We start from the raw sequence: 26,975 nt of genomic DNA, 5'->3' as shown, positions 1-26,975 counted from the left end.
TGAACCAGTAGGACGCTCTTAGCACTGTTAATTAGCCTCATTCACTCACTGCGAAATGTGCCAATGGTGGAGAAACAACTTATTGCAAGAAACCGTTTTTCTGCCGTCATTGGCAGCTATGCTAACTAAACTGAGCATTCAGTTTGAATCTGCACAGCTCTGTGCTATGCTAGCAGCATGACTGCACAAATCGAGGGTCGAGGGAGAGGAAGGATGAGCAGCACCACTTGAGATTGTGATTGACAGCACTAAAATTCTCCTGCCACTAACTGAATGTTTCTAGTACTGGGAGAAAGGAGAGGGAATTGATTTTTCACAGATTACCTCTCATGCCATCCCAGATAGCACAGAATGATTGAAACAACATTGAATCAATGTCAGCCAGAAACATTGAATCAACATTGAGTGCTGACATTGAAACAACATTGAAAGTGGTCATTGACTTGTATGTTGAATCAACGTTTGGGTTTCAACCATAACTGGCATTATATTAATGTTGATTCAACCATCATCTGTATGTCAATTTACATGCATATTTGTGTTGATATTGCAATGAATCAGTTAGGAATCAACATTGATTCAACATTCATCTGAATCTGGTTCTGCATGCATATTTCTGTTGATTTTACATTGAATCAATGTTGATTAAACACTCATTTGACTGTGGATCTGCATGCATATTTCTGTTGATTCTACATTGAATTAGTTATGAATCAATGTTGATTCAACCATCATTTGAATGTGGATCTGCATGCATATTTGTGTATATTCTACATTGAATCAGTGTTGATACAACACTCATATGACTGTGGATCTGCATGCATATTTCTTTTGATTTTGCATTGAATCAGTTAGGAATCAATGTTGATACAACCTTCATCTGAATGTGGATCTACATGCAGATTTGGGTTGATTTTACATTGAATCAATGTTGATTCAACACTCATTTGACTGTGGATCTGCATGCATATTTGTGTTGATTTTACATTGAATCAGTGAGAAATCCAAGTTGATTCAACCATCATCTGAATGTGGATCTATATGCAGATTTGGGTTGATTTCATATTGAATGAAAGTTACCCAGATAGCACATGATGTTAAATCAACGTTGAAAAATAGTTAGAATCATTGATTTTTGGTTGAAGTTGACAAATGATGGTGGATCAACCATCAAACAACCATCCAATCAAACTGTTGAAACTGTGTCATTGAATCAATGTTGTTTTGTGGTTGAAATCTGATGACTGAAATGCCGAGATCTGATTAATGGTTGATTTTCGTTGAAGTCGACAAATGACGGTGGATTAACCATCAAACAACCATCCACCTCTAGCCAAGTAACTAACGTTGAAACTGTGTCATTGAATCAATGTTGTTTTGTCGTTAAAATCTAATGACTGAAATGCATTTGTCTGATTTTATTGTCTGATTTTATCTCATCAATGTTGAATTTTTTCAACATTGATGAGAAGGGGAAGAGGCTGTTTTGCATCACCCCTTCCCCTTCTCTCCTCCTCATCTGAGCTCTGGGTCAGAGCATTTTATTACTGAGCGGGGGTTATGTTTTAAATTAAGCACTGTAGAGGATAGTCGGTGCTGATTCCTTTCTGTACATTTTCTTACTTGTTCAAAACAATTCTCACTGACTGTTTGCGTGGGATATATTGACACAAAAACATCTACAACTTACTACAAGAAGTGAAGCGGTACACCCCCACCATTTACATGAGTAGGATGGCCCAACCACACAGCCACTTTGCTATTGGCTTGTTGGCAAAAGATGTTAATTCAATGTTGAATTATTATCACAAAGGTTGCATGTATGGTTGAGGTAAAATGTGGTATCGAACTTAATTATTTTAAGTAAAGTCAAAGTGAATCCAGTGTGTTTCAGCACTGGTCCTCCAAGCCCTGCAAGTTTTAGGCATTTCCCTAATTGGGCACACATGATTTTAATTGATGTCTAATTAACGGGGTTTTGCTGAAATGAAAACATGCAGGTCAGTTTGCCTTGAGGACAAGGTTTGGGGAAGAACGTGATCTAAATGTTCAATCAATGTAAGTTGTTTTTCACGCCCCTCTACACACACCTTCCCCCCCACCATCTACCCCTCAGTCTCCTCCCCCCTTTCCACTCTCTTCCCCTCCTCCTTGGGCTCCAGGTGAAACAATTTTAATTTTAGGTGAGGGTTTAAAATTTTCACATTTTATTTTGTTAAATATTTATTTGGCTCTAGTGGCCTTTATTTGATAGTTAATTGACAAGAAAGGGGGAAGTCATGAAGCAAAGGTTGCCAAGGCTGGGAATAGAGCCTGCGATGGCTGCCTCCAGGACTAGGGCCTCCACATGTGGGTTGTGCTTAACCAACCCCTGCGCCAACACAGCACCCCCCATTTTAGGTGAGGGTTAATCACGTTTTAACTTAAGCACTGTGTTGACAACATTGAGTTGTGATTCTGTGCTGTACCCAGATTGCACATGATGCCAATTCAACATTGAATTAACATCTTTTTCCAACAAGCCAACAGTGTAGCAGCTGTGTGTTTGGGACATCTCACTTGTGTAAATAGCAGGGCTGGGCCGCTTCACTCCTTGTAGTAAGTTGTAGATGTTTTTGTGTCAATATATCACACACAAACAGTCAGTAGGAATTTTTTGAACAAGTAAGAAAATTTACAGAAATGAATCATCGCCCAGTATCCTTTATAGTGGTTAATTTAAAATGTAATAACCCCCACTCACTAATAAAATGCTCTGACCCAGAGCTCTGATTAGGAAGAGAGGAGGGGACAGCTGGCAATGATTCAATGACACAGTTTCAACATTGGTTACTTGGTTAGAGCTGGATGGTTGTTTGGTTTTTAGTTGAGGTCGACAAATGATGGTGGATCAACCCTCAAACATTCTGACTATAATTCAGTGTTGATTTACCATTGTGTGCAATCTGTGCAGTTTGTTGCACCCCTCATCACCTTCTCATCTCCCCCTACTCCAGGGACGCCAAAGTCGGTCCTCGAGGGCCGGCATCCTGCACGTTTTAGTTCTCTCCCTGGTGGTAGTAACAACCTTTTCAGCTTGTCAATGTTCCTCTTAGGGCTTCTAACAAGTCATCATTTGATCCAGGTGCGTTAAACCAGGGAGAGAACTAAAATATGCAGGATGCTGGCCCTCGAGGACCGACTTTGGGCACCCCTGCCCTACTCCCTCCCAAAAATCCCCACACCCACCTGCTCCTCTCAGCCTTCCCCTCTTTACTCCCTCTCATCCCTTCTTCTTCTGCTTTTTGTTTTAATGGCTGTTGGCAAGCAACTTAATGGTGCATTACCGCCACCTACTGGTATGGAGTGTGGATCAGGACGCAACTTATATAACCAACCCCCCCACCAAAAGAAAAAAAACCTAACTAAATCCTTTCTATCAGTTTAGTTTACTTAAGATAGTTTATTAAATAACGTAAATATTCAGAAGAAGAAGAATATCCCAAAACATCTTGTATTTTTAACTGTAACTTATTCTTTAGAAGTCTATATTCTAACTTCCTTCTCTCCTCAGAGTACTTAGAACATAACAACAAAACATTTTCTACCGTCTCTTCTTGAAAAGAAAATTCAGTTACCTGTTGGATGTTTCCCCATTTTAAATAGTGTACTGTTTAACCTGTATGACCAAAACGTAACGTGGATATAATGTTTTCTTCTTTTCTACTTCTTCCTGTTGCCCTCATTGCACCAACTTTCCTTTGAATACTATAAAGCCATCTACCAGTTCTTTCTTCTTCCCACTGTTTCTGCCATCTTTTCTTAACCTTTTGTTTTGTAATATATGATTTTCTATATATGATTGCACTGAGTATGATTCTGATAAATTTCCTTTTTTCCTCTTCTCCAACAATGATAAGCCAACAAAGATTTCATAAAAAAGAGATGGATTGAGCAGTGATAGAGGAACTGTTTGACTTATATTTATAAATGAATCAAAATCTTTCACATCGCTTTCTATCTCCCACCCATAGGACTTTAAAGTCTTTTTCCCCTTTTCCCAACTAGGTTTTAAACTTTCTTGACATGGATGGTTTTCATAATGACCCTTTAAATAACTTCAGTAAGATAATCTTAACTGTAATCTAAGGTTAAGTGCTATTTCCCCCATTTCAACCAACAAAACTGAAATTGGAGTTGTTCTGATGGCTCCTGTACACAACCTCAAGGCTTCCCAGATAGCACAGAATGATTGAAACAACATTGAAAGTGGTCGGTGACATGTATGTTGAATCAACGTTAGGGTTTCAACCATAACTGACATTTCAATGTTGATTAAACCATCATTTGTATGTCAATTTACATGCATATTTGTGTTGATATTGCATTGAACCAGTTAGGAATCAACATTGATTCAACCTTCATCCGAATGTGGTTCTGCACGCATGTTTGGGTTGATTTCATATTGAATGAAAGCTATGGATTTATGTACATTTTTAGGTCTGATAGGTCTACATAACATACCACTAAAAGTTTCTTCACTGGTGTTAAACACTATTATTGGCAGATCATGGGTCAACTGTGTACAAAAGTTTAAAAACGACAACATAGGTTTGATATAACATTTTATTTAAGAAAAGAGGGACAGATCTTTAAACATATTTGACTCCTTTTTGACTGTCAGAATAACAGTCTATTGTCCACAGAAGAACAGAGTCCATGAGGTTAAGCTTTGTACTGTATGAACCAGGGAAACGGTACAAGTTGTGGTAACCCCAGTTTCACTCTGGCTGGCGTCACTGATTCCTTGCGATGTCTTCCTCATTCTGGCTTGTAATGAAGCCACTTCTTGACAGTTTTACTGCAGTCTTCAAGAGTCAGCTTTTGGTCAAACTGCAGAGCAACGGCTGAAAAACACAAAAATAAAAGGGAGGAAGGTGCCAGTTAGAAATATGATAAACATTTGAAAAGTTCTGAAAGACATTGAAATATTAAACAGTGTACTGGTTACAGGTCTGAGAACAAATACTAACCATATAGTTCCCCATGTACACTCACTGTTAGATTAAGATAAAAATGAACTTTTCATTAATATTCATCTTAATGTTTACTTATACAACTACATTTACCTATGAAGCTGCAGTCTGGTGTAGGATTTACGATGTTGCACTCATGTTAAAATGAGGGAATCAATATTTAAAATAAAGGCTGTTAATCAGAAAACCTAAAGATAAAACTCGGGGAGGATCAGGGTTTATTTAACACACCAGAGGCAGATAAATCGAGCAAAAGGTGATTTATACAGTAGTTGATAAAAATGATAATTTATACAGAATAAACTTCCATCAAATAGCTGGTTTAATCTTCAATCAACTACAAATATTTTCAAATAAGTTTATTAAATTCATTACAAAATGTCCACGTGCTGATAAAGATCCCACACCAGTAATAATAGACCAGTTCAGTTTAACCAGTTACCAATCCAAGAAACAACAGACTGAATCTGTCATTAGCAGGTTTAGTTCAGTGTTTCACCTGCCTCACATGTTTTAAGTGTTTCCTTTCTGCCTCACTTGGATGGAATCTGTGGATGATTAACAATCTTCTGCACTTCTTGATGGCTGCAGACTGTCATGCAATCATCTAACTCAGTTGTTCTGGAACAGAGGCACATCTAAACACGTCCCCAAGCACATAATAAAAAATGAAAAACAAGTGATTACTATCACAACAATTTAAAGCCTACCTGGAGCAGCCAGCCTTACACTTCCTTGTCCACCACATGCTCTCCCAGACCAAACAATAAGCCCCCGCCCTATTTTAAAAACTCAAATCTCACAAAATCTCGCAGGATTACATACTTAGGCCTGGAGTGGTGGGCAGGATGAAAATAATACAAAATGAGACATGACCTCAATTATTAAAAATATCTGTTTTGCCCCAAAATAACCAGGATTACTATGGGCACAAAACAATGCCCTTATTTTTCAATAAACACATTTAAGATCAAAGTCATATTGAAAAACTTACCATAAAACTGCTCAGAGGAGAATTCAATTCAGAAGCCGGTTGCAAACAAGCCAGCAGCTAAATGGCTGTTTGGTTGGGACAAACCACTAGTGTAAAAAGGGGGAGTCGGACTGTACAACTCCTTGTAGAGACTTGTAGATGTTTTTGTGTCAACACATTATGCACAGTCAGTAATATTTACAGACAAGTAAGAAAATGTACATAAAGGAATCACAACCCCCTGTTCTCATCATGTAGTGCGTAACATGATTAACCCCCACTAAGTAATAAAATGTTCTGACCCAGAGCTCAAGGATGGGGGGAGGGAAGACGGGAAGAGAGGGGGTAAAGAGGGGAAGGCTGGGAGGAGCAAGTGGGTGTGGGGAGTCTTGGGAGGAAGTAGGGGGAGATGAGAAGGTGATTAGGGGTACAACAAACTGCACAGATTGCACACATGGAGGCCTTAGACCAGGGGTGGGCAATACTGGTCCTCGAGGGCCGGTGTCCTGCAACTCTTAGATGTCTCCCTGGTAGAACACACCTGGATCCAATAGCTGAATCACCTCCTCTATTCAGGCAGGTTCTCCAGAGCCCTGCTAACGACCTTATTATTTGACTCAGGTGTGTTGAAGTAGAGACACATCTAAAAGTTGCAGGAGACCGGCGCTAGAGGCCTGGAGTTGCCCACCCCTGCCCCAGTCCCTGACGCAGCCATCGCAGGCTCGGTTCCTGGCCTTGGCAACCCTTGCTGCATGTCTTCCCCCCTTTCTCATTACCCCCTTTCCTGTCAATTAACTATCAAATAAAGGCCACTAGAGCCAAAAAAATCTTTAACAAAATAAAATGTGAAAATTTAAAACCCTCACCTAAAATTAAAATTGTTTCACCTGGAGCCCAAGGAGGAGGGGAGGAGAGTGGAAAGGGGGGAGGAGACTGAGGGGTAGATGGGCCCAGGTGAGGGGTGGGTGGTGGGGGGGAAGGTGTGTGTAGAGGGGCGTGAAAAACAACTTACATTGATTGAACATTTAGATCACGTTCTTCCCCAAACCTTGTCCTCAAGGCAAACTGACCTGCATGTTTTCATTTCAGCAAAACCCCGTTAATCAGACATCAATTAAAATCATGTGTGCCCAATTAGGGAAATGCCTAAAACTTGCAGGGCTTGGAGGACCAGTGCTGAAACACACTGGATTCACTTTGACTTTACTTAAAATAATTAAGTTCGATACCACATTTTACCTCAACCATACATGCAACCTTTGTGATAATAATTCAACATTGAATTAACATCTTTTGCCAACAAGCCAACAGCAAAGTGGCTGTGTGGTTGGGCCATCCCACTCATGTAAATGGTGGGGGTGTACCGCTCCACTTCTTGTAGTAAGTTGTAGATGTTTTTGTGTCAATATATCCCACGCAAACAGTCAGTGAGAATTGTTTTGAACAAGTAAGAAAATGTACAGAAAGGAATCAGCACCGACTATCCTCTACAGTGCTTAATTTAAAACATAACCCCCGCTCAGTAATAAAATGCTCTGACCCAGAGCTCAGATGAGGAGGAGAGAAGGGGAAGGGGTGATGCAAAACAGCCTCTTCCCCTTCTCATCAATGTTGAAAAAATTCAACATTGATGAGATGTTGATCAGACAAATGCATTTCAGTCATTAGATTTTAACGACAAAACAACATTGATTCAATGCCACAGTTTCAACGTTAGTTACTTGGCTAGAGGTGGATGGTTGTTTGATGGTTAATCCACCGTCATTTGTCGACTTCAACGAAAATCAACCATTAATCAGATCTCGGCATTTCAGTCATCAGATTTCAACCACAAAACAACATTGATTCAATGACACAGTTTCAACAGTTTGATTGGATGGTTGTTTGATGGTTGATCCACCATCATTTGTCGACTTCAACCAAAAATCAATGATTCTAACTATTTTTCAACGTTGATTTAACATCATGTGCTATCTGGGTAACTTTCATTCAATATGAAATCAACCCAAATCTGCATGTAGATCCACATTCAGATGATGGTTGAATCAACTTGGATTTCTCAATGATTCAATGTAAAATCAACACAAATATGCATGCAGATCCACAGTCAAATGAGTGTTGAATCAACATTGATTCAATGTAAAATCAACCCAAATCTGCATGTAGATCCACGTTCAGATGAAGGTTGTATCAACATTGATTCCTAACTGATTCAATGCAAAATCAAAAGAAATATGCATGCAGATCCACAGTCATATGAGTGTTGTATCAACATTGATTCATAACTAATTCAATGTAGAATCAACAGAAATATGCATGCAGATCCACAGTCAAATGAGTGTTTAATCAACATTGATTCAATGTAAAATCAACAGAAATATGCATGCAGAACCAGATTCAGATGAATGTTGAATCAGTGTTGATTCCTAACTGATTCATTGCAATATCAACACAAATATGCATGTAAATTGACATACAGATGATGGTTGAATCAACATTGATTCCTAACTGATTCAATGCAAAATCAAAAGAAATATGCATGCAGATCCACAGTCATATGAGTGTTGTATCAACACTGATTCAATGTAGAATATACACAAATATGCATGCAGATCCACATTCAAATGATGGTTGAATCAACATTGATTCATAACTAATTCAATGTAGAATCAACAGAAATATGCATGCAGATCCACAGTCAAATGAGTGTTTAATCAACATTGATTCAATGTAAAATCAACAGAAATATGCATGCAGAACCAGATTCAGATGAATGTTGAATCAATGTTGATTCCTAACTGATTCATTGCAATATCAACACAAATATGCATGTAAATTGACATACAGATGATGGTTGAATCAACATTAATATAATGCCAGTTATGGTTGAAACCCAAACGTTGATTCAACATACAAGTCAATGACCACTTTCAATGTTGTTTCAATGTCAGCACTCAATGTTGATTCAATGTTTCTGGCTGACATTGATTCAATGTTGTTTCAATCATTCTGTGCTATCTGGGATGGCATGAGAGGTAATCTGTGAAAAATCAATTCCCTCTCCTTTCTCCCAGTACTAGAAACATTCAGTTAGTGGCAGGAGAATTTTAGTGCTGTCAATCACAATCTCAAGTGGTGCTGCTCATCCTTCCTCTCCCTCGACCCTCGATTTGTGCAGTCATGCTGCTAGCATAGCACAGAGCTGTGCAGATTCAAACTGAATGCTCAGTTTAGTTAGCATAGCTGCCAATGACGGCAGAAAAACGGTTTCTTGCAATAAGTTGTTTCTCCACCATTGGCACATTTCGCAGTGAGTGAATGAGGCTAATTAACAGTGCTAAGAGCGTCCTACTGGTTCAAATTGGTTGTTTTGGTTAGAACGTTGCATTACTTTAGCTAGCAATAGTCATTCAGGAAGGAGGTGGAGGAGATTGATTGTTTTCACAGATTCTGTCTCATAGCAAACTGCTACAACATCGTGACAGTTTTAACAGTTATGGAGAAAACATATTTTTTATTAAAGTTATGTACGGTAGCTTGAATAAAATGCAACTGCATAGCATTTTTGGAAAGGCTGGATTTCTTTGTGTAGTTGCACGTTGCTTTTGACTGTGGCTCATGGGGAGAGACATTTCAATAATCTAAAACTAATAGAAAGAATTTAAGCAACTTACTTGCATACTGGATGTGGACTGTTGGATGCTAAATTCATGAGCAGTAATTATTGTGCTAATTATCAGTATTGAACCAAAGAAAGCAAGGCAGATGCAAGCCTTTAAAATTGTGATGCTTTTTATGGGTCAAATAGACTTAAAAAATTGCAGCTGCGCGGGGAGCCCAAACAAATTTTTTGTCAGGGGGCCCACGATTCCTGGCAGCGCCCCTACTCGGTGCTGAAGCAGAAATGATACGTTCAACGTTTTCTGTCATCTGACAAGTATAAAGTCTGTTCTGTAAGTCTACTTCACTTTATTCACCAAAAACATTTTTTTTTTAATTCACCAAAAACCGTTCTGTAATCTGGAACGTTCCGCAGTTAGCCGCCTTATCTCACTGTGCGAGAGGCAATTGCGTCATGCGCCATGGGCAAAAGGTCAAAGGTAACAAGGTGACCGGAGGGCTTATTATGTTGTACAAAAAAAACCCAACAAAACAACAAATGTCAGAAGAGGGCTTAGGAAATAATAATACAATAAATAAATAAATACAAAATAAAAATTTGATCAAAAGGGTACTTGGGGGTAAGGAGCAAAAGGGGCAGGTGCTCAAGCTCCTCTAGCCCCCCGTCCTGCCCGTGCCTGCCGGTACCCCATACTCCCGGAGGACCCACCACAGGGCACCCCGAGGGACGCGGTCGAACGCCTTCTCCAAGTCCATAAAACACATGTAGACCGGTTGAGCGAACTCCCACACACCCTCCAGGACCCTGCCAAGGGTGTAGAGCTGGTCCAGTGTTCCACGGCCAGGACGAAAACCACAGTGCTTTTCCTGAATCTGAGGTTTGACTATCCGACTGACCCTCCTCTCCAGGACCCCTGGAATAGACCTTGCCAGGGAGGCTTAAGAGTGTGACCCCTTTGTAATTGGAGCCCTTCGGACCCCCTTTTTAAACAGGGGGACCACCACCCAAGTCTGCCAATCCAGGGGAAGTGCCCCCAATGTCCATGCAATATTGCAGACTCGTGGCAGCCAACACAACCCTACAACATCCAGAGCCTTAAGAAATTCCGTGCGGATCTCATCCACCCCTGCCACCGAGGAGCTTTTTAACCACCTCGGCGACCTCATCCCCAGAGATTGGAGAGCCCGACCCAGAGTCCCCAGGCTCAGCTTCTTCAGTGGAAGGCATGTTGGTGGGATGGAGGAGGTCTTCTACGTATTTTGCCCACTGGCCCACAACGTCCTGAGTCGAGGTCAGCAGCACACCAACTCCACTATAAACAATTTTGGTGCTATACTGCTTCCCCCTCCTGAGACGCCGGATGGTGGACCAGAATTGCCTCAAAGCCGTACGGAAGTCTTTTTCCATGGCCTCTTCGAACTCCTCCCACGCCCGGGTTTTTGCCTCAGCAACCACCCGAGCTGTGTGCCGCTTTGCCTGCCGGTACCCATCAGCTGCTTCTGGAGTCCCACAGGCCAAAAAGGCCCAATAGGACTCCTTCTTCAGCCTGATAGCATCCCTCACCACCACCAAGAAAGATCTAAGTGCAGAAATATCAGAGGGAGTGGTGGAAAGAGCCATCAGATCCCTCCACGGAGTGAAAGCACTGGGCCCCGATGGGTTTGCTTCGGAATTCTACAAAGCATTTATGGATCTGCTGTAAAAGCCCTAAGAGGAAACGGGACTAAATTGGATATTTTATTCCTTAAAAATAAAATGATAAACAACATGTCTGCTCATCTTTTAAGCTCATTACTATGAGTAAAATTCTGAAGACTACAATTAAACTGTTCATTTTGAATTATGTTTTATTCATATCCATAGTTGTCTCACTCTTGTGTGATAGATTTCTTCTTGTTTTTCTGTTTTCCCTAGCTGAGAGAGGGCAGTCACATCTGGAAGATGCATATGGTGAAAGGTCATGAGGGTCTTGGAATACAAATAACAGGAGGACGTGGCTCCAAGCGCTCTTCTCATGGAATTATTATCAGTCATGTAGAGAAAGGGGGTGCTATTCACAGGTAACAGTAATTCCAAATAATTTGTAAATTGTTCCATGCACATGTAATATGAGTTTTCATGACAAATTCTTGCTGATTAATGTAAAATCTAAAATCTAAAAGTGCTTTAAACTGACAAAAATGTTTGTGGGAGTTTCAGGGATGGACGTCTTCATGTTGGTGATGAATTACTGATGGTTAATGGCCAGTCTCTAGTGGGTCTTACACACCAAAAGGCTGTTTCCTTTCTTCGCTCCACTACTGGTCTTGTCCAATTGGTGGTATCAAGTCAGGTAAATGCATGCTCTGACACTAACATAAATTAACACACACACACACACACACACACTTTGCTTAGGTGACTGCTTGAGGATGACACACTCATTACACATCGAATCATTTGCTTTCTATATAAATTTCAACAATACAACTTAATGTCTCTAACTCCAACATAAATAGGAAAAACATTTTTGTCAGTTTAAAGCACTTTTAGATAGTGGAAATTTGTAAAAGATGTCTTATTTTCCAGGCCTTCACAATGAAGTCAGTTGTAAGAGCTGATTTCAGTGTAAAAAAGCATCACCCGAGAAGCAGCATTCTTGATCCTGTTGTAGCTAACCCATACAGAAAATAGAATTTTCTTTGGAGATTAGACATTTGTCTATTATGAAAATAATAGGAAGTGGGGAACCTTGAAAAGAACATGTTACATGCTATGATGGTTTGTGCTGTCTGAAAGTCAAAGTAGTAGAACCATGTTGATGTACACATACAGTAAAACAAACCAGTGGTGGAAATTAGCACCCGCCACTGGCCAAATGCGGGTAAAAGTATGAAGTGGCATGTAAATTGGAGAATCGCACCCGCCACTGTAGCAAGTTGACAATTTGAACAGTAAAAATAGCTGCAGTTTGTTATCCAGAAGAAAGAAGTCAATTCTAGAGAAAGTAGAACGCACTAGGGAGAAAAAGGAAAATTTTCTGGTGTTAGGGTTGAAATAACGCCAAACGTCTGAGACTGCATATTGCTGCATAAATGTATGTAAAACTTTGGAAAATTTAGAGACTGATTATGACACTGCATGAAAAGTGGAATTTTCGACAGCTATTGACACCTAGTTCTGCCGTGCACATGGAGATTGAGGGCTATCGGCAAGAGGTTTTTGTCAGAGTGGAAAATTGTAGAACACTGCCAAGAATGGTCAAAAATGCTGTGTGTCCGTGTTCCCCTATCATTCCCCCTCCTCTTGGCCCTAGGAGAGGTTTTCGTATTTAAATGAAGTTGCTGGGAGCCATGCAAATGCAAATCAACTGTTGAGCACTGGCCTTTTGACTCTCATTCCTGTTGTAGCTAACCCATTTTACCTTCTGTTCACCTGTTTACTAGTTCCAGGACCTGGACAAAACCCCTCAGTGTTATTAATTGAGAAATAATGAGATTTAAGTACAAAACAGGCATTAATGCTGAAAATGTTCTAATGTTACAAAGTCACACAAGCGGAACAAATTTTTGGTGACATTCACCATCCAGCATTGAACACACTTAGCTCAACTTAGGGATGTAACCTTAACACTTAAGTGTGCATATAAAAGTACAATTTTCAGGGTAAATCTGATGATATATTGTCAACATTGCATGTCTGTCAAGCTCATCCAAGATTGTGTGATGGAATGCAGACCGCTGTACACATTTCCAGGAGAAGTGTTTCTGCCAACGTGAAAACACTGAGCTTTACATAAAGCATGAGTTGTGTCATCATGACAAAGTTCCAATAATTTGCACATGTAAAATTTTGGTCATTATAGTATCACAGGCAGATGTTCATGGCATACTAAGTTGATGTTGACTCTTCTGAAATTGTCTCCTAATCTGGACTTTGTGATTAAACATTCTCAGTATTTAATCACAAATACTGGAATACTGGCTCAAAAAAGCCTGTATTCCAACATACACTCCTTCAAATGGAGATGTAAATACATGTTGGTGTTGCAGTGCAATGGGCCAAACAGTTTAACACATTTTGAGACGTCTGTAGGTATTGTTCAGTTATAGAAGTATGCCATGAAGAAGCATGTTTGGAGAAAGAATATTAAAACAATAATCTATCTTATCCATTAAAATATATTTTACATGTGTATTATGAGCACTGAAAAACTTAGTTTTGGTTGAATTGATATAAAAGAAGAATATGCATGATTACATACAATAGACTTTTGTTAAACATGATCTTACTTTGACATTCCTCCCATTTGAAGATTTATCATTGCACAACTTAATCAAAAATAATAATAAAAAAACATGTTCCAGAGTGGTTCATTGTACATAAAGTATTTTTCTGAATAATATTCAAACTAATGTTAATGTTCACTGATTGCTTTAAAGACCCAGAGTCATCCTATATTGGACCCAGAGTCATGCTATGTTGGAGTGGTGGTGACACCATTCCACATCACATACAGGACTTAAGAAACTACAGATGATTTATGAGTATTCACTGAATACTATTCAGTTGCTTAACTCTCGAGTTTAAATTGAAGAACAAAATGGTTGAAAGTATGCGATACCTTCTGATTGAGTATAAACATTTGTAATCTTTTTTTAAGAAGTTTTGTTAATTAAGCACTAAATATAATTCACAGATGATGAATCACTATATTCTATATAAACTAAAAATGAGACAGCTCAAAGTAGGATTGAGTAAATAACATCTACACATTTAAAAACATTTTAGCTATTAATTATAATGAAAATAAAATATACTGTCACGTAACTTTTGAAAAAATAACTTTTTAGAATGTATTTTTTTTTCTGTCAACTTTCAATATAGCAGTCCAGTTGATGGCAGTAATGCGCTTTCATATTCGGTCAAGCAGCCGCCATTAAACTCCAGAGGAAGATTTGCACCGGTGCTAACGAGTGCTACTGCTAAACATGAAAGAAAATGTCCGTACGTTGTGTGAAATGGTGGAAAAAGTACTATTTCACGGAGTTACTTTTTCAGTATCGTTTTGATATTAAGTAATGTTCCGGCGGAAAACAACAGATGACACCGCAGTGGTCCAACAAGGCCGAACTCACGGTAAGAAAGCTTTTATGAATAGCGAGCACGTGCAGCGAGGCGAGTTGCTTTGTTTGTTTCTTACAGAAAGCGGTCTGTCGTTTTCTTAATACCAAAACAAGTTTAGGGTGAGATTTTGTATTGTAATTTTTTTTTTTACATGTGATGTTCTGAACTCTTAAAAATACTCGCATCTTCTTTGATTTTTTCAGACCTGAAACATGGCCAAGCCGTACCAGCCAGACCTCAGACCACGGTACCAAGGCGCTCTTGCGGAGTCCACCAGGACAAAAAGGAATTCAGTAATTTTTGATTTCACATTTAGTGAATAGTGAACACTCGCATATTTGTAAGGAAAACTAATCTTCCGGTTATTTTATTTATTTTGTTATAACGCAGTACAACAAGGCAGAGTGTGATAAGCAGTCCCCCAACATGGCGGATGGAGGACGGATATCAGGACGAAGCCATGAAGCCGGTATGCATTATGTACAGTCACTGCGTTGATTCCCGATTGTACAATGGCTGGTTGAGAATAATTTTAACTTATTTACCTATGTATTTTTGAGAAAGCGATATATTTGCTACAATATTTTTTTAATTTTACATTTTTTTCCACAGACACTCCACAGAATGGGAGTCACATTTGTGTCAATCAGAACTCTTCAGGAACGTTCTGATGTCCATGATAAGGACAGAGATGCAACTGTGTGTGAGCATCTACTATTTTAGAATGTTGATATTTTATGCTTCAATATTGTTTATGTACATAATGTAATTATGCTATGTATTGACAATGCACAAAAATGTTTTCCAGCTGCATCAAGGACCTACTGCCAGTCATACAGATGTTGGTCAAGAAAGAAGCAGGTAAGATTTATTACTAATCTAGAGATGTCACAATTCCTTGAATGATTAAAGTACAAAACACATTAATATAATGTGTTTTGTTTTTTAGTTTTTTTAGTTTTAATGTCTTATATGTGCATACTAAGCTGGAAGTTGCCAAACAATTTCACTGTAGTTTCATAATGACTAAAAGATGCCTGTAGCTCATAATGATTGTCTGTTCTGTGTTAACAGTTGATGGAGGAAGGCAGAGAGTACTGGCAGCAGAGGAGGTGGCATTCTGGGAGGATGGCAGCTATGAGGGGGTGTCAGGATGAGGTTGAGACCCCAAGTTCCCCCAACCAGGAGCTCAGTGACATTAGGACTATGCTACAGGAGAAACATCAAGTCTACGCTACAAGAGAGATGTTGGGCCTTTCCTGAATGCAACATAATGTTGGATCATGTTTGGACAAAAAAAACATTGCCAGATGGTCCAGAAATGGACAAGCATTTATATCTTATTTTGTGTGCAAACAGTAAAAAAATTCAAATTAAATAAAGAAAAAAAAAACTTCTGTGCCTTTTATGTTCCTCATATATGAACATGTTGCATATAAGCAATATCAAATGAATACATTTTAATATAGATTTTTCAAAATACACCATTAAAAATATTAATGATTGGATAAGTGCTATCCAATGGGCACACATCAACCAACCAATCACATGTCAATGATGAACTGCGATGTCATTGTTTTTCATCCATCCATCCATTTTCTTACACCCTTGTCCCTCAGTGGGGTCGGGAGGGGTGCTGGTGCCTATCTCCAGCTAGCGTGCTGAGCGAGAGGCGGCGCCACCCTGGACAGGTCGCCAGTCTGTTGCAGGGCAACACAGAGACACACAGGACAAACATCCATGCACACACACACTCACACCTAGAGGCAATTTGGAGAGGCCAATTAACCTGACAGTCATGTTTTTGGACTGTGGGAGGAAGCTGGAGTACCCAGAGAAAACCCACGCATGCACAGGGAGAACATGCAAACTCCATGCAGAAAGACCGGGACGGGAATCGAACCCAGAACCTTCTTGCTGCAAGGCAACAGCTCTACCAACTGCGCCACTGTGCACTGTTCAGTCATTGGTTTTTCATCCAATGACTGAGAATCCACGTGGGCCTGCTGATATCGAAACAGTTTCAGCATGTTTTAATGTTGCACAATACAGTTTTTAGCAAGTTACTCAAAGTCTAAGCTGGTATTGTGCATTTAAGATGTAAAATTTACCTTCGAGCAAACGCCCCCCAAAGGAATCCCAGCGTTGAGAAACGCTATTCTAGAGCAAATTTACTAGAGGGGCCTGTGTAGTCAGTTTTTTTATGTGAAGACACTTAAAAAAAAGAATTAAACTAAAACAGAACAATATTTATCCATCCATCCATCCATTTTCTTCCGCTTATCTGGGGTCGGGTCGCGGGGGCAGCAGCTTCAGAAGGGAGGCCCAGACTTCCCTCTCCCCAGCCACTTCTTCCAGCTCCTCCGGGGGAATCCCAAGGCGTTCCCAGGCCAGCCGAGAGACGTAATCCCTCCAGCGTGTCCTGGGTCTTCCCCGAGGCCTCCTCCCGGTGGGACGTGCCCGGAACACCTCACCAGGGAGGCGTCCAGGAGGCATCCTTACCAGATGCCCGAGCCACCTTAACTGGCTCCTCTCGACGTGGAGGAGCAGCGGCTCTACTCTGAGTCCCTCCCGGATGACCGAGCTTCTCACCCTATCTCTAAGGGAGAGCCCAGCCACCCTGCGGAGGAAACCCATTTCGGCCGCTTGTACCCGTGATCTCGTTCTTTCGGTCATGACCCAAAGCTCATGACCATAGATGAGTGTGGGAACGTAGATCGACCGGTATATCGAGAGCTTCGCTTTTTGGCTCAGCTCTCTCTTCACCACGACGGACCGGTACAGCGCCCGCTTCACAGTAGACGCTGCCCCAATCCGCCTGTCGACCTCCCGCTCCCTTCTTCCCTCATTCGTGAACAAGATCCCCAGATTCTTAAACTCCTCCACTTGAGGCAGGACGACCCCCCTGACCCGGAGAAGGCACTCTACCCTTTTCCGACTCAAGACCATGGCCTCGGATTTGGAGGCACTGAGCCTCATCCCGGCCGCTTCACACTCGGCTGCGAACCGCCCCAGTGAGAGCTGCAGATCACGTTCCGATGAAGCCAACAGGACCACATCATCCACAAAAAGCAGAGATGCGATCCTAAGGCCACCAAAACGGATCCCCTCAACACCTCGGCTGCGCCTAGAAATTCTGTCCATAAAAGTAATGAACAGAATCGGTGACAAAGGGCAGCCTTGGCGGAGTTCAACTCTCACCGGAAACGAGCCCGACTTACTGCCGGCAGAGTCGCGTTAGCCAACACAACCCCGCAACATCCAGAGCCTTAAGGAACTCCGGGCGGATCTCATCCACCCCCGGGGCCCTGCCACCGAGGAGCTTTTTGACCACCTCGGCGACCTCGTCCCCAGAGATTGGAGAGCCCAACCCAGAGTCCCCATGATCAGCTTCCTCAACAGAAGGCATGTTGGTGGGATTGAGGAGGTCTTCGAAGTATTCCACCCACCGGCCCACAACGTCCCGAGTTGAGGTCAGCACTACCCTCACTACACGTTTGGGCCTGCCAGGTCTGACCGGCTTCCTCCCCCACCACCATAGCCAACTCGTCACCAGGTAGTGGTCAGTGGACAGCTCCGCACCTCTCTTCACCCGAGTGTCCAAGACATACAGCCGCAAATCCGATGAGACGATGACAAAGTCAATCATCGAACTGCGGCCTAGGGCGTCCCGGTGCCAAGTGCACATATGGACGCCCTTATGCCTGAACATGGTGTTCGTGATGGACAATCCGTGACGAGCACAGAAGTCCAACAATAGAACACCACTTGGGTTCAGATCGGGGGGGCCGTTCCTCCCAACCACGCCTCTCCAGGTCTCACTGTCATTGCCCACGTGAGCGTTGAAGTCTCCCAGTAGAACAAGGGAGTCCCCAGGAGGGGCACTCTCCAGTACCGCCTCTAAGGACTCCAAGAAGGGTGGGTAATCTGAACTGCCGTTCTGCCCGTAAGCACAAACAACAGTCAGAACCCGTCCCCCCACCCGTAGGCGGAGGGAGGCTACCCTCTCGTTCACCGGGGTGAACCCCAACGTATAGGCGCCCAAATGGGGGGCAACAAGTATGCCCACTCCAGCCCGGCGCCTCTCACCGTGGGCAACTCCAGAGTGGAAGTACGTCCAGCCCCTCTCAAGGAGACTGGTTCCAGAACCAGAGCCATGTGTCGAGGTGAGGCCAACTATTTCTAGCCGGAACCTCTCAGCCTCGCACACTAGCTCCAGCTCCTTCCCCACCAGAGAGGTGACGTTCCACGTCCCAAGAGCCAGCTTCTGCAGCTGAGGATCAGACCGCCAGGGTCCCCTCCCTTGGCTGCCGCCCATAGCACAATGCACCCGACCCCTTTGGCCCCTCGGACAGGTGGTGAGCCCATTGGAAGGGGGACCCACGTCTCCTCTTCGGGCTGAGCCCGGCCGGGCTCCGTGGGTAAAAACCTGGCCACCAGGCGCTCGCCATCGTGCCCCACCTCCAGGCCTGGCTCCAGAGTGGGGCCCCGGTGACCCGTGTCCGGGCGAGGGAAAACGAAGTCCAAAGTTTGTATTCATCATAGGGGTCTTCGGGCTGCGCTTTGTCTGGTTCCTCACCTAGGACCTGTCTGCCTTGGGTGACCCTACCAGGGGCATAAAGCCCCAGACAGCATAGCTCCTAGGCTCATTGGGACACTCAAACCCCTCCACCACGATAAGGTGGCAGCCCAAGGAGAGGGAACAATATTTAATCATTTAATATTGTGAATCAAAGAGCTACCTGTGTCTCCAGAGATTCAGGTTGCAGATCCCTGATCTAGCAGATGGAAAGTGTGATTCTATCCCAATACAGCAGCTAAATGTGGAGTACTGTAATTTTTAATTCATCGTTAAAATAAAATTGTGAAGGTTTAAAAATATCTACCACTGAATATTTTAAAAAATACATTTATTTAGTGTAATTTCTTCAGAACCGCCCCTGGGCTGCAGGTTTGGGTCTGGTGTATTTTTGCTTAGCCTGATTTTTCTTCACTGATAGGAAGTCAGGTTATCCAAACTGATAAAGCACATTAATAAAATATTAGTGAGATACAATAAATGACCACTGAACAATTATTCATAAAATATATCGTCATTTCTGAATAAAACACAGAAAGTAATGTAATGTAGGAAATGTTAATCTATTTGTATGATTTGTTCTTTAAATAGCCCCTTATTTTGGCTAATGCTATTATTTATTAAATATCATCCAAACTCAACATCCTAACAAAATAATCAAATCTTTAACTCCCGCCACGACAATTTAGCTGACCTTAATATTTCCTGTATTTTGGTTATTATTGTATGGAAGAGGATACTATTGTATGGAGTTATATATTCAAAAAAATAAAAAAATCACGTCAAACAAAAAAAGTATTCAATCACAAAAAAATTCTGATTATATATATATATATGTATATATATATATATATTTTTTTTTTTTGGTTGAGATTGTAAGTTTTTCTTTTGAAGCTCCTGTTTTTTGGTTGAACTCAATGTGTTTTGCTTGCGAATCTCACATGAACATCCTGGGTGGGACTTAAGGACGAGCAATGTAAGACGTGTTCCAAATGGTTAGCGCTGACTAAAGCGGATGACTCCGACTCCCTGAGATCTCAGAACCGTAGACATTAATATATGTATTGATGTCTATGCTCAGGCTCAGAACGCTGTCCCGACCTGCAGGGCTTCGATGACACAGAATGTGAATGGTAATTAATCTTCATAAAATTACACCGTTTAACTAAAGTGTCCACCCTGTTTCAAAGAAGAAATCTTACACAACTTATGGCGACAGTCACATATGTTGTCTGCCGTGATCCCCGGTAGCATATTGTGCTACCTAATGTTAGGTAAAGTGCACAAACTAGGCTTGTGTAATATTCGCCTGTCTTTATGTTGATTTCGTTAACCAGCGCACATCTGTCGAGTGGCATTAAGCGTGGAAAATACCAAATGTATCTGGAGGAAATATGTTAAAAAACTGTTGCGTAATCCTGTGTGTGCGTGTGTGTGTGCGCGCATTGGTAAATGTGGCTTAGAAGGACATTTTTGTCAGAATACACACAAAACTAGCAGAACATTTTGAATTAACGGGACAGGAGCGGTGTCCTGCTAATTTTGACAAAAATCTAAAAGCGCAGAAAGGTTTCTATTGGTCTAATAACCCCAAAAATGCAACAAAAACGAGATGTCCATTTAATATACATAAACCTGATTTTGTGTATAATCTGTGTCTCACTGCAGTGCCCCCTATGGCAAGTTTGTATAATAGCAGGACCTCATGAATATTCACAGATGCTCTTATTCTGATTGGCTGTTTGCCTGAAGGTCCTGCCAATTACTACAGTGTCTTTCTAATTCACATGTCGCTTTTTACACACATGAATTGTGTGTAAATTGCCAACTCTTACACTGGGGATGAGTTGGCAATATGATTACTCTGTGCTATAAGACTGAATATCTTATAAAGGTTAGTTGGATGCCTAAACCAGTGTTTTTCAACCACTGTTCCGTGGCACACTAGTGTGCCGTGAGTGATCGTCAGGTGTGCCGTGGAAATTATTCAATTTCACTACGGTACCGTATTTTCCGGACTAAAAGCTGCTACTTTTTTCCTTAACTTTGAACCATGCGGATTGTAGCCCGCTGTGGCTTTTCTGCAGATTTTCTTCAACCACCAGGGGGCTCTCTAGCAGGAAGTGAATCATTAGAAGTCCAAATTGTGAATCAAAGAAGAACGGCTAATTTTCATTTAGAACAAGCACATGCTAGCAGCAGGCACGACGGAGAAATGTTTTCAAACTCGTATGATGCAGCTTTTAAGTTGAGGGTTGTCGATCTGGCACTACAGGAGGGAAATAGAGCCGCTGCACTTAAGTTAGGTGTGAACGAAACCATGGTTTGACTTTGGAGACAGAGGGCTGCGTCCAGCAGATTTATTAGGACGAGGCATTCTGCTGGGTCCTAATGGAAAACCGAGAGCAGCTTCCAGTTTTTATTTTATTTTATTTTTTTTAATTGAGGGTGCTAGTATGGTGCGCTATATAGTCCGAAAAATACGGTAATTGGTTTTAAAAGATTTTTTGAAAATGAGTTATCTGCAAATAATGCCATCTTCGAGTATCTGCTGTAGTAGTAGTAGCAGCGGCGTAATCATGTAATTTTCTCACCACTAGATGGCAGTAGGTATAGAGCATTTTACATTAAAACTAGAATTAGTGATGCACGAATGTTACAGGTAGCGGTGAGAGCACTGAATCTAGAAAGACTGTGATGACAGTGATGGAAAAGACAGTGAAGCTCAGCAGTAGTTGGAAAGAGCATGAGTCCATTTCCCACAACATATCTGTGTGAAGTGAGCTTCTCCAGCCTGGCTACTATAAAAACTAAAAACAGAGAGACAGAGATGTTGAGGAAGAGCTTTGTCTTTCTTCAATTTCTGCCAGTAAATCAGATCTGTTTTCATCCAAACATGCACATGTTTCACACCAGGTGGGTAAAGTATACAGATATTGACATTTTGTACATGCAACTCTTCATATTGTAACAGTGAATATGAAGTGAAATGTTTCCCAAATATTATTGCTTTTTTCAAAATAAGAATTATTTTCTGTATTCTGGCTATAAGATGCTTGTGGATTAGTTTGTAAAACACTTTGACATTTTCTACAACTTCTTTAAATTTAACACCACAGTGTTGTGGCTGTTGAGGTGTATTTTTGAAGTGGATATGTTAAGTGCAATTTGAAATAAGAAATGTAAAATGTGATAATACATTTTTGTGTTTATTTGATTCCTATTCAAGAGACTTTGATAAGAATGACTATATATAGGCGGCTACAGAGTATCTTTATTTCCATTTTTAGTTAGTGGTGTGCCTCGGGATTTTTTCAATTAAAACAGTGTACCTTGACTCAAAAATGGTTGAAAAACACTGGCCTAAACCCAACCTTTTGTCCAACCTTGGATAACCTTGGAATGTATGTGGCACCTAAAAATATATAGAAATTAATATGTTGTTTATTTAAAATATAAGGAATAATATATGTGTGAAATAAGTGCATGGATTAAAATAAATATAAACCATAAGAGAGCCATTTTTTCACCAAACTACTTTTGCGCTCCACTGCTAATAGTTTGTTGATTCTGGTCTGTTCTGCATCCCCAGAACCAGAACCTAGCATTTTGAATCAGAATTTAGCTTCAATGTACCACAAATCTTGAATAAACTTACAGAAAACTGCAACACAGCTGAATTCCATAAAATCAAGGCTAAAAACACACCAATTTACAGTCGTTTCTGAATCTTAATCATTGATACATGTATCAATATATTTAATGTATATGATTTTAATTTTACTTTGAATTTAATTTCTTTGTTTTTCTTTTTTAAGGTGAATGTATGTTATTTTTATGACTTTTTAGTTCTTTGATGTAAAGCACTTTGAACTGCCCTGCAGCTGAAATGTGCTCTACAAATAAAATTGACTTGACAGCAGTTTTCAGATCTTGCCAAAGATTCTCCACTGAGTTTATGTCTAGACTTAAACTCAGTGGAAAATATTTTATAAAAAAATATTTTCTATTTATTTTTTCCAAAGAATATCTTAACAAAAAGGTTCAACAACAAATCTAAAAAATATAACAAAATGGGCCCAAAAGAAATCAACTGAGGCATCATAACTCAAGAAAACAAACCAAAAGACTGACTTAACATTGAACACACAGGGGAATTTATACAAACAGGCTAGCCTACACAAACGAGGAGGGGTAGGGAAGGAGACAAAGACAAATAATGTATAAACATAAATGACTAATTTAAACTAAAACATTTTAACTTTATCACAACTATAAAAACCAAAATAAACTAATACCAAAAAGGTTTTAGCAATTATGCCATTAGTGGAGAGAGGCTATGCTATTAGTGGAGAGAGGCAGATTGTTTCACATCAAGTCCCCTGCTTCCAGCAGCCTGATGGATTGTTCCACTTCCTGGTTTTCTTTTGAGCCAACCCCCTTCTGCCAGCCAGTCCTTAAACTCAGCAAAACAAAATATTAATGATCTTAAATAAACATAAGGCGTTTACCAACTGTGTGCACCCAAATTAGTAAACAACCTAATGCAATAACCACCACCAAAGAAAAAGTGAAATTCTAAATATATTATATGAAACACTTAAATACTAACACTGAGGAAAAGATGGAGGATCCTCCACAGGCTGCACAGTGCCACAGGCTGCACAGTGGCGCAGTTGGTAGAGCTGTTGCCTTGCAGCAAGAAGGCTCTGGGTTCGATTCCCGGCCCCGGTCTTTCTGCATAGAGTTTGCATGTTCTCCCTGTGCATGCGTGGGTTTTCTCCGGGTACTCAGGTTAATTGGTCCGTCTAAATTGCCCCTAGGTGTGAGTGTGTGTGTGCATGGTTGTTTGTCCTATGTGTCTCTGTGTTGCCCTGCGACAGACTGGCGACCTGTCCAGGGTGTACCCCTCCTCTCGCACGGAACGTTAGCTGGAGATGGGTACCAGAAACCCTCCCGACCCCACCAAGGGACAAGGGTGTCAAGAAAATGGATGGATGGATGATTCCATTGTAGATCTGGCCTTATGTTTAGGGTAGTTGTCCTGCTGGAAGGTGAACCTCTGCCCAAGCCTCAAGTCTTTTGCAGACTTCAGGTTCAGGTGTGTTCAGGTTTTCTTCCAAGACTGCCCTGTATTTGGCTCAATCCATCTTACAATCAACACTAACAATCTTCCCTGTCCCTGAAGAAAAGACACACCCTCAGAGCATGATGCTGCCACCACCATGTTTGTCAGTGGGGAAGGTGTGTTCAGAGTGATGTGCAGTGTTGGTTCTCCACCACAAATAGTGCTTTGCATTTTTGCCAAAAAGTTCAATTTTGGTCTTGTCTTATCGTTTTTTCTGTATCCCAATATGACTTTTGGCAAACTCCAAATGCAAACTGCAAATGGGACTTCTTATAGTTTTCTTTATACCATGGCTTTTCCGTCCATAAAACCACATTTTTGCAGTGCATGACTAATAGTTGTACTGTTAACAGATTCCCCCACCTGAGGTGTGGATATCTCTGCATTTCATCCAGAGCCACCATGAACCTCTTGGCTGTATCTCTGATCAGTGCTCTTCTTGTTCAGCCTGTAAGTTTAGGTGGGTAGCCTTTTCTTGGTAGGTTCACAGCTGTGCCATGCTCTTTCCATTTCCGGAAGATTCATGGAACAGTACTCTGTGAGATTGCCTAAGCCTGCTTTAAGCTTCTCCACAACTTTATCCCTGACCTGTCTGGTGTGTTCCTTGGACTTCATGATGCTGTTTGTTCCCCAATATTCTCTTAGCCAACTTTTGAGGCAGTCGTAGAGGAGTTGAATTTTTTACCATTAGCAGTCATCAGGCAACTTCTAAAGGCAATTATTTGCATTCAGGGAAAGGGGGCTGAACACCGCAGTTTTAGCTTTTATTTGTAAAAACGGGTTTGAATCATGTATAGTTTTGTTTCTACTTCACAACTATATACCACTTTGTGTTTGTCTTGTCCATAAAATTCTGTGAAAATATATTTGCAGTTGTGACAAAATATGGAAAAGTTCAAGGGCTATGGATACTTTTGCAAGCCACTGTACTTACAAATAGTAAGGCAAGTCCAATGACAGAAACAAGGTCCAGACAATCAACAGGTATGCATTGACAGTTATCATATACCCTGCTGGGATAATAAGACAGAAAAATTCAGTCCACTGATATAAGAATACAAAAGCTGCTGATGGAATGGACCATCGTAAGGAGGCTGAAGTGGTAAGCGGTGTGAGTCATGGTGGATAAAAACATACATTAGGTCCTTTGGCACAAACACCTGTGGAAAGCAGTGATGTGCTGCTAACGGGGCAAAAGATCTAGATTCCCCATTTAGAACCGTTTTATTTCCCTGGGAATCAACCGAACCCGACGGACCCGGAAGAAATTCACCTGATACCGGCAAGGGCTGGCCCAGGACCAACTCAGCTGAAGAAAACCGCAGGTCCTCTTTTGGGTCGAACGCAGGCCCAACAAAACCTAAGGCATGCAATCTATCCAACTATTATCCACCAATGAGGCCCACAATGCAGCCTTCATTGTGCGATGGAATCTCACAAAGACCATTGGCCTGTTGATGGTAGGCAGCGTACGGTTTAACCCCAAGGCTCTCGGGGAAAAGCGGTAACTGCTTCAACCTTTGCAGGCAGGGGAACCGCCCCTTGAGAAGACACTTTGTGTCCCAAGAACTCAACCGCAGGCAGTCCAAATTGCCATTTAGCTGGGTTCATGATCAGGCCATGTTCACTGAGCCTAACAAACAGCTGCCGAAAGTGCAACATGTGTTCTTCCGCAGAGGGACTAGCCACCATTATGTTGTCCAAATAGACTAACAAAAACGGCATACCCTTCAGGACAGAATCCTTAAGCCGCTGGAAAGTCTGCGCTGCGCCTTTAAGACCGAAGGGCATCCGTAAAAGCTCAAAAAGACCAAAAGGTGTGATAACTGCGGTTTTGGGTACATCTAAGGCTGGAACCTGATGGTAGCCTCGCACCAAGTCCACCTTAGAGAACACGGTTGCTCCAGCCAGGCGGGCAGAAAAGTCCTGAATGTGAGGAATTGGGTACCTGTCATTACTGGTTGCGTTGTTAAGGCGCCGAAAATCCCCACAGGGTCGCCAACCCCCGTCTGCTTTGGGAACCATGTGCAACGGAGATGCCCATGGACTTTTGGAGCGCCGTACAATGCCAAGGCGCTCCATGTTTGCAAACTTAACTTAGCGGTGTCTAGGCGGCGCGCTCGCACAAAAACCGGAGGATCAACTGTAGTTATACAATGCTCCACTCCATGCTTAGCCACGGTAGCAGAAAATGTGGGAACCGTTACAGATGGGAACTCTGCTAACAGACGCTGATACTCATCACCTGTGGCAAGCATATTGGCGAGAGGCCGTTGGCTGGGACCGCCAAGTTTACAGGGGTATGTATCAAAAGACACAGCATCTATTAAGCATCTATTAGCAACATGCACCAATAACCTAAAAACACAAAAAAAAATCTGCACCCAAAATGGGTAAAGACACAGAAGCTATCACAAAGTCCCACTGAAACTGACGTCCGTTGAAACACACAGTCACCAACCTCGAGCCAAAAGTGCTAATCGGGGTGCCGTTAGCCGCGTCCAGTGGCGGCCCATTACTTTTGCACAAAACGTCTGCTGCCGAAACTGGCC

The 26,975-nt window shown here is 41.5% G+C and overlaps 1 protein-coding gene across 15 annotated transcripts in view; it reads left to right on the top strand.

Moving 5' to 3' along the window:
* Window positions 1–26,975, top strand: part of pdzd2 (PDZ domain containing 2) — a 211,657-nt gene that overhangs the window by 35,032 nt on the left and 149,650 nt on the right. For 13 of the 15 annotated variants that reach the window (XR_014089132.1, XR_014089131.1, XR_014089133.1 and 10 more), the window contains 2 exons: window positions 11,525–11,670; window positions 11,810–11,942. Coding sequence is in view for 12 of the 15 variants with exons in the window: in XM_081611182.1 (XP_081467308.1) it covers window positions 11,525–11,670; window positions 11,810–11,942 (279 nt within the window). In the remaining 3 variants the exon portion in view is untranslated. Of the gene's footprint in view, window positions 1–11,524; window positions 11,671–11,809; window positions 11,943–11,970; window positions 15,010–15,106; window positions 15,186–15,328; window positions 15,420–20,376; window positions 20,429–26,975 lie in introns of those variants that run through there. The other 2 variants (XM_081611189.1, XM_081611188.1) reach the window with 2 other exon arrangements.

This window comes from Poecilia reticulata, chromosome 9, assembly GCF_904066995.2.
Source record: "Poecilia reticulata chromosome 9, P_reticulata-male-v2, whole genome shotgun sequence".
Lineage (NCBI taxonomy): Eukaryota > Metazoa > Chordata > Actinopteri > Cyprinodontiformes > Poeciliidae > Poecilia > Poecilia reticulata.
This window is presented reverse-complemented; position numbering and strand designations above follow the sequence as displayed.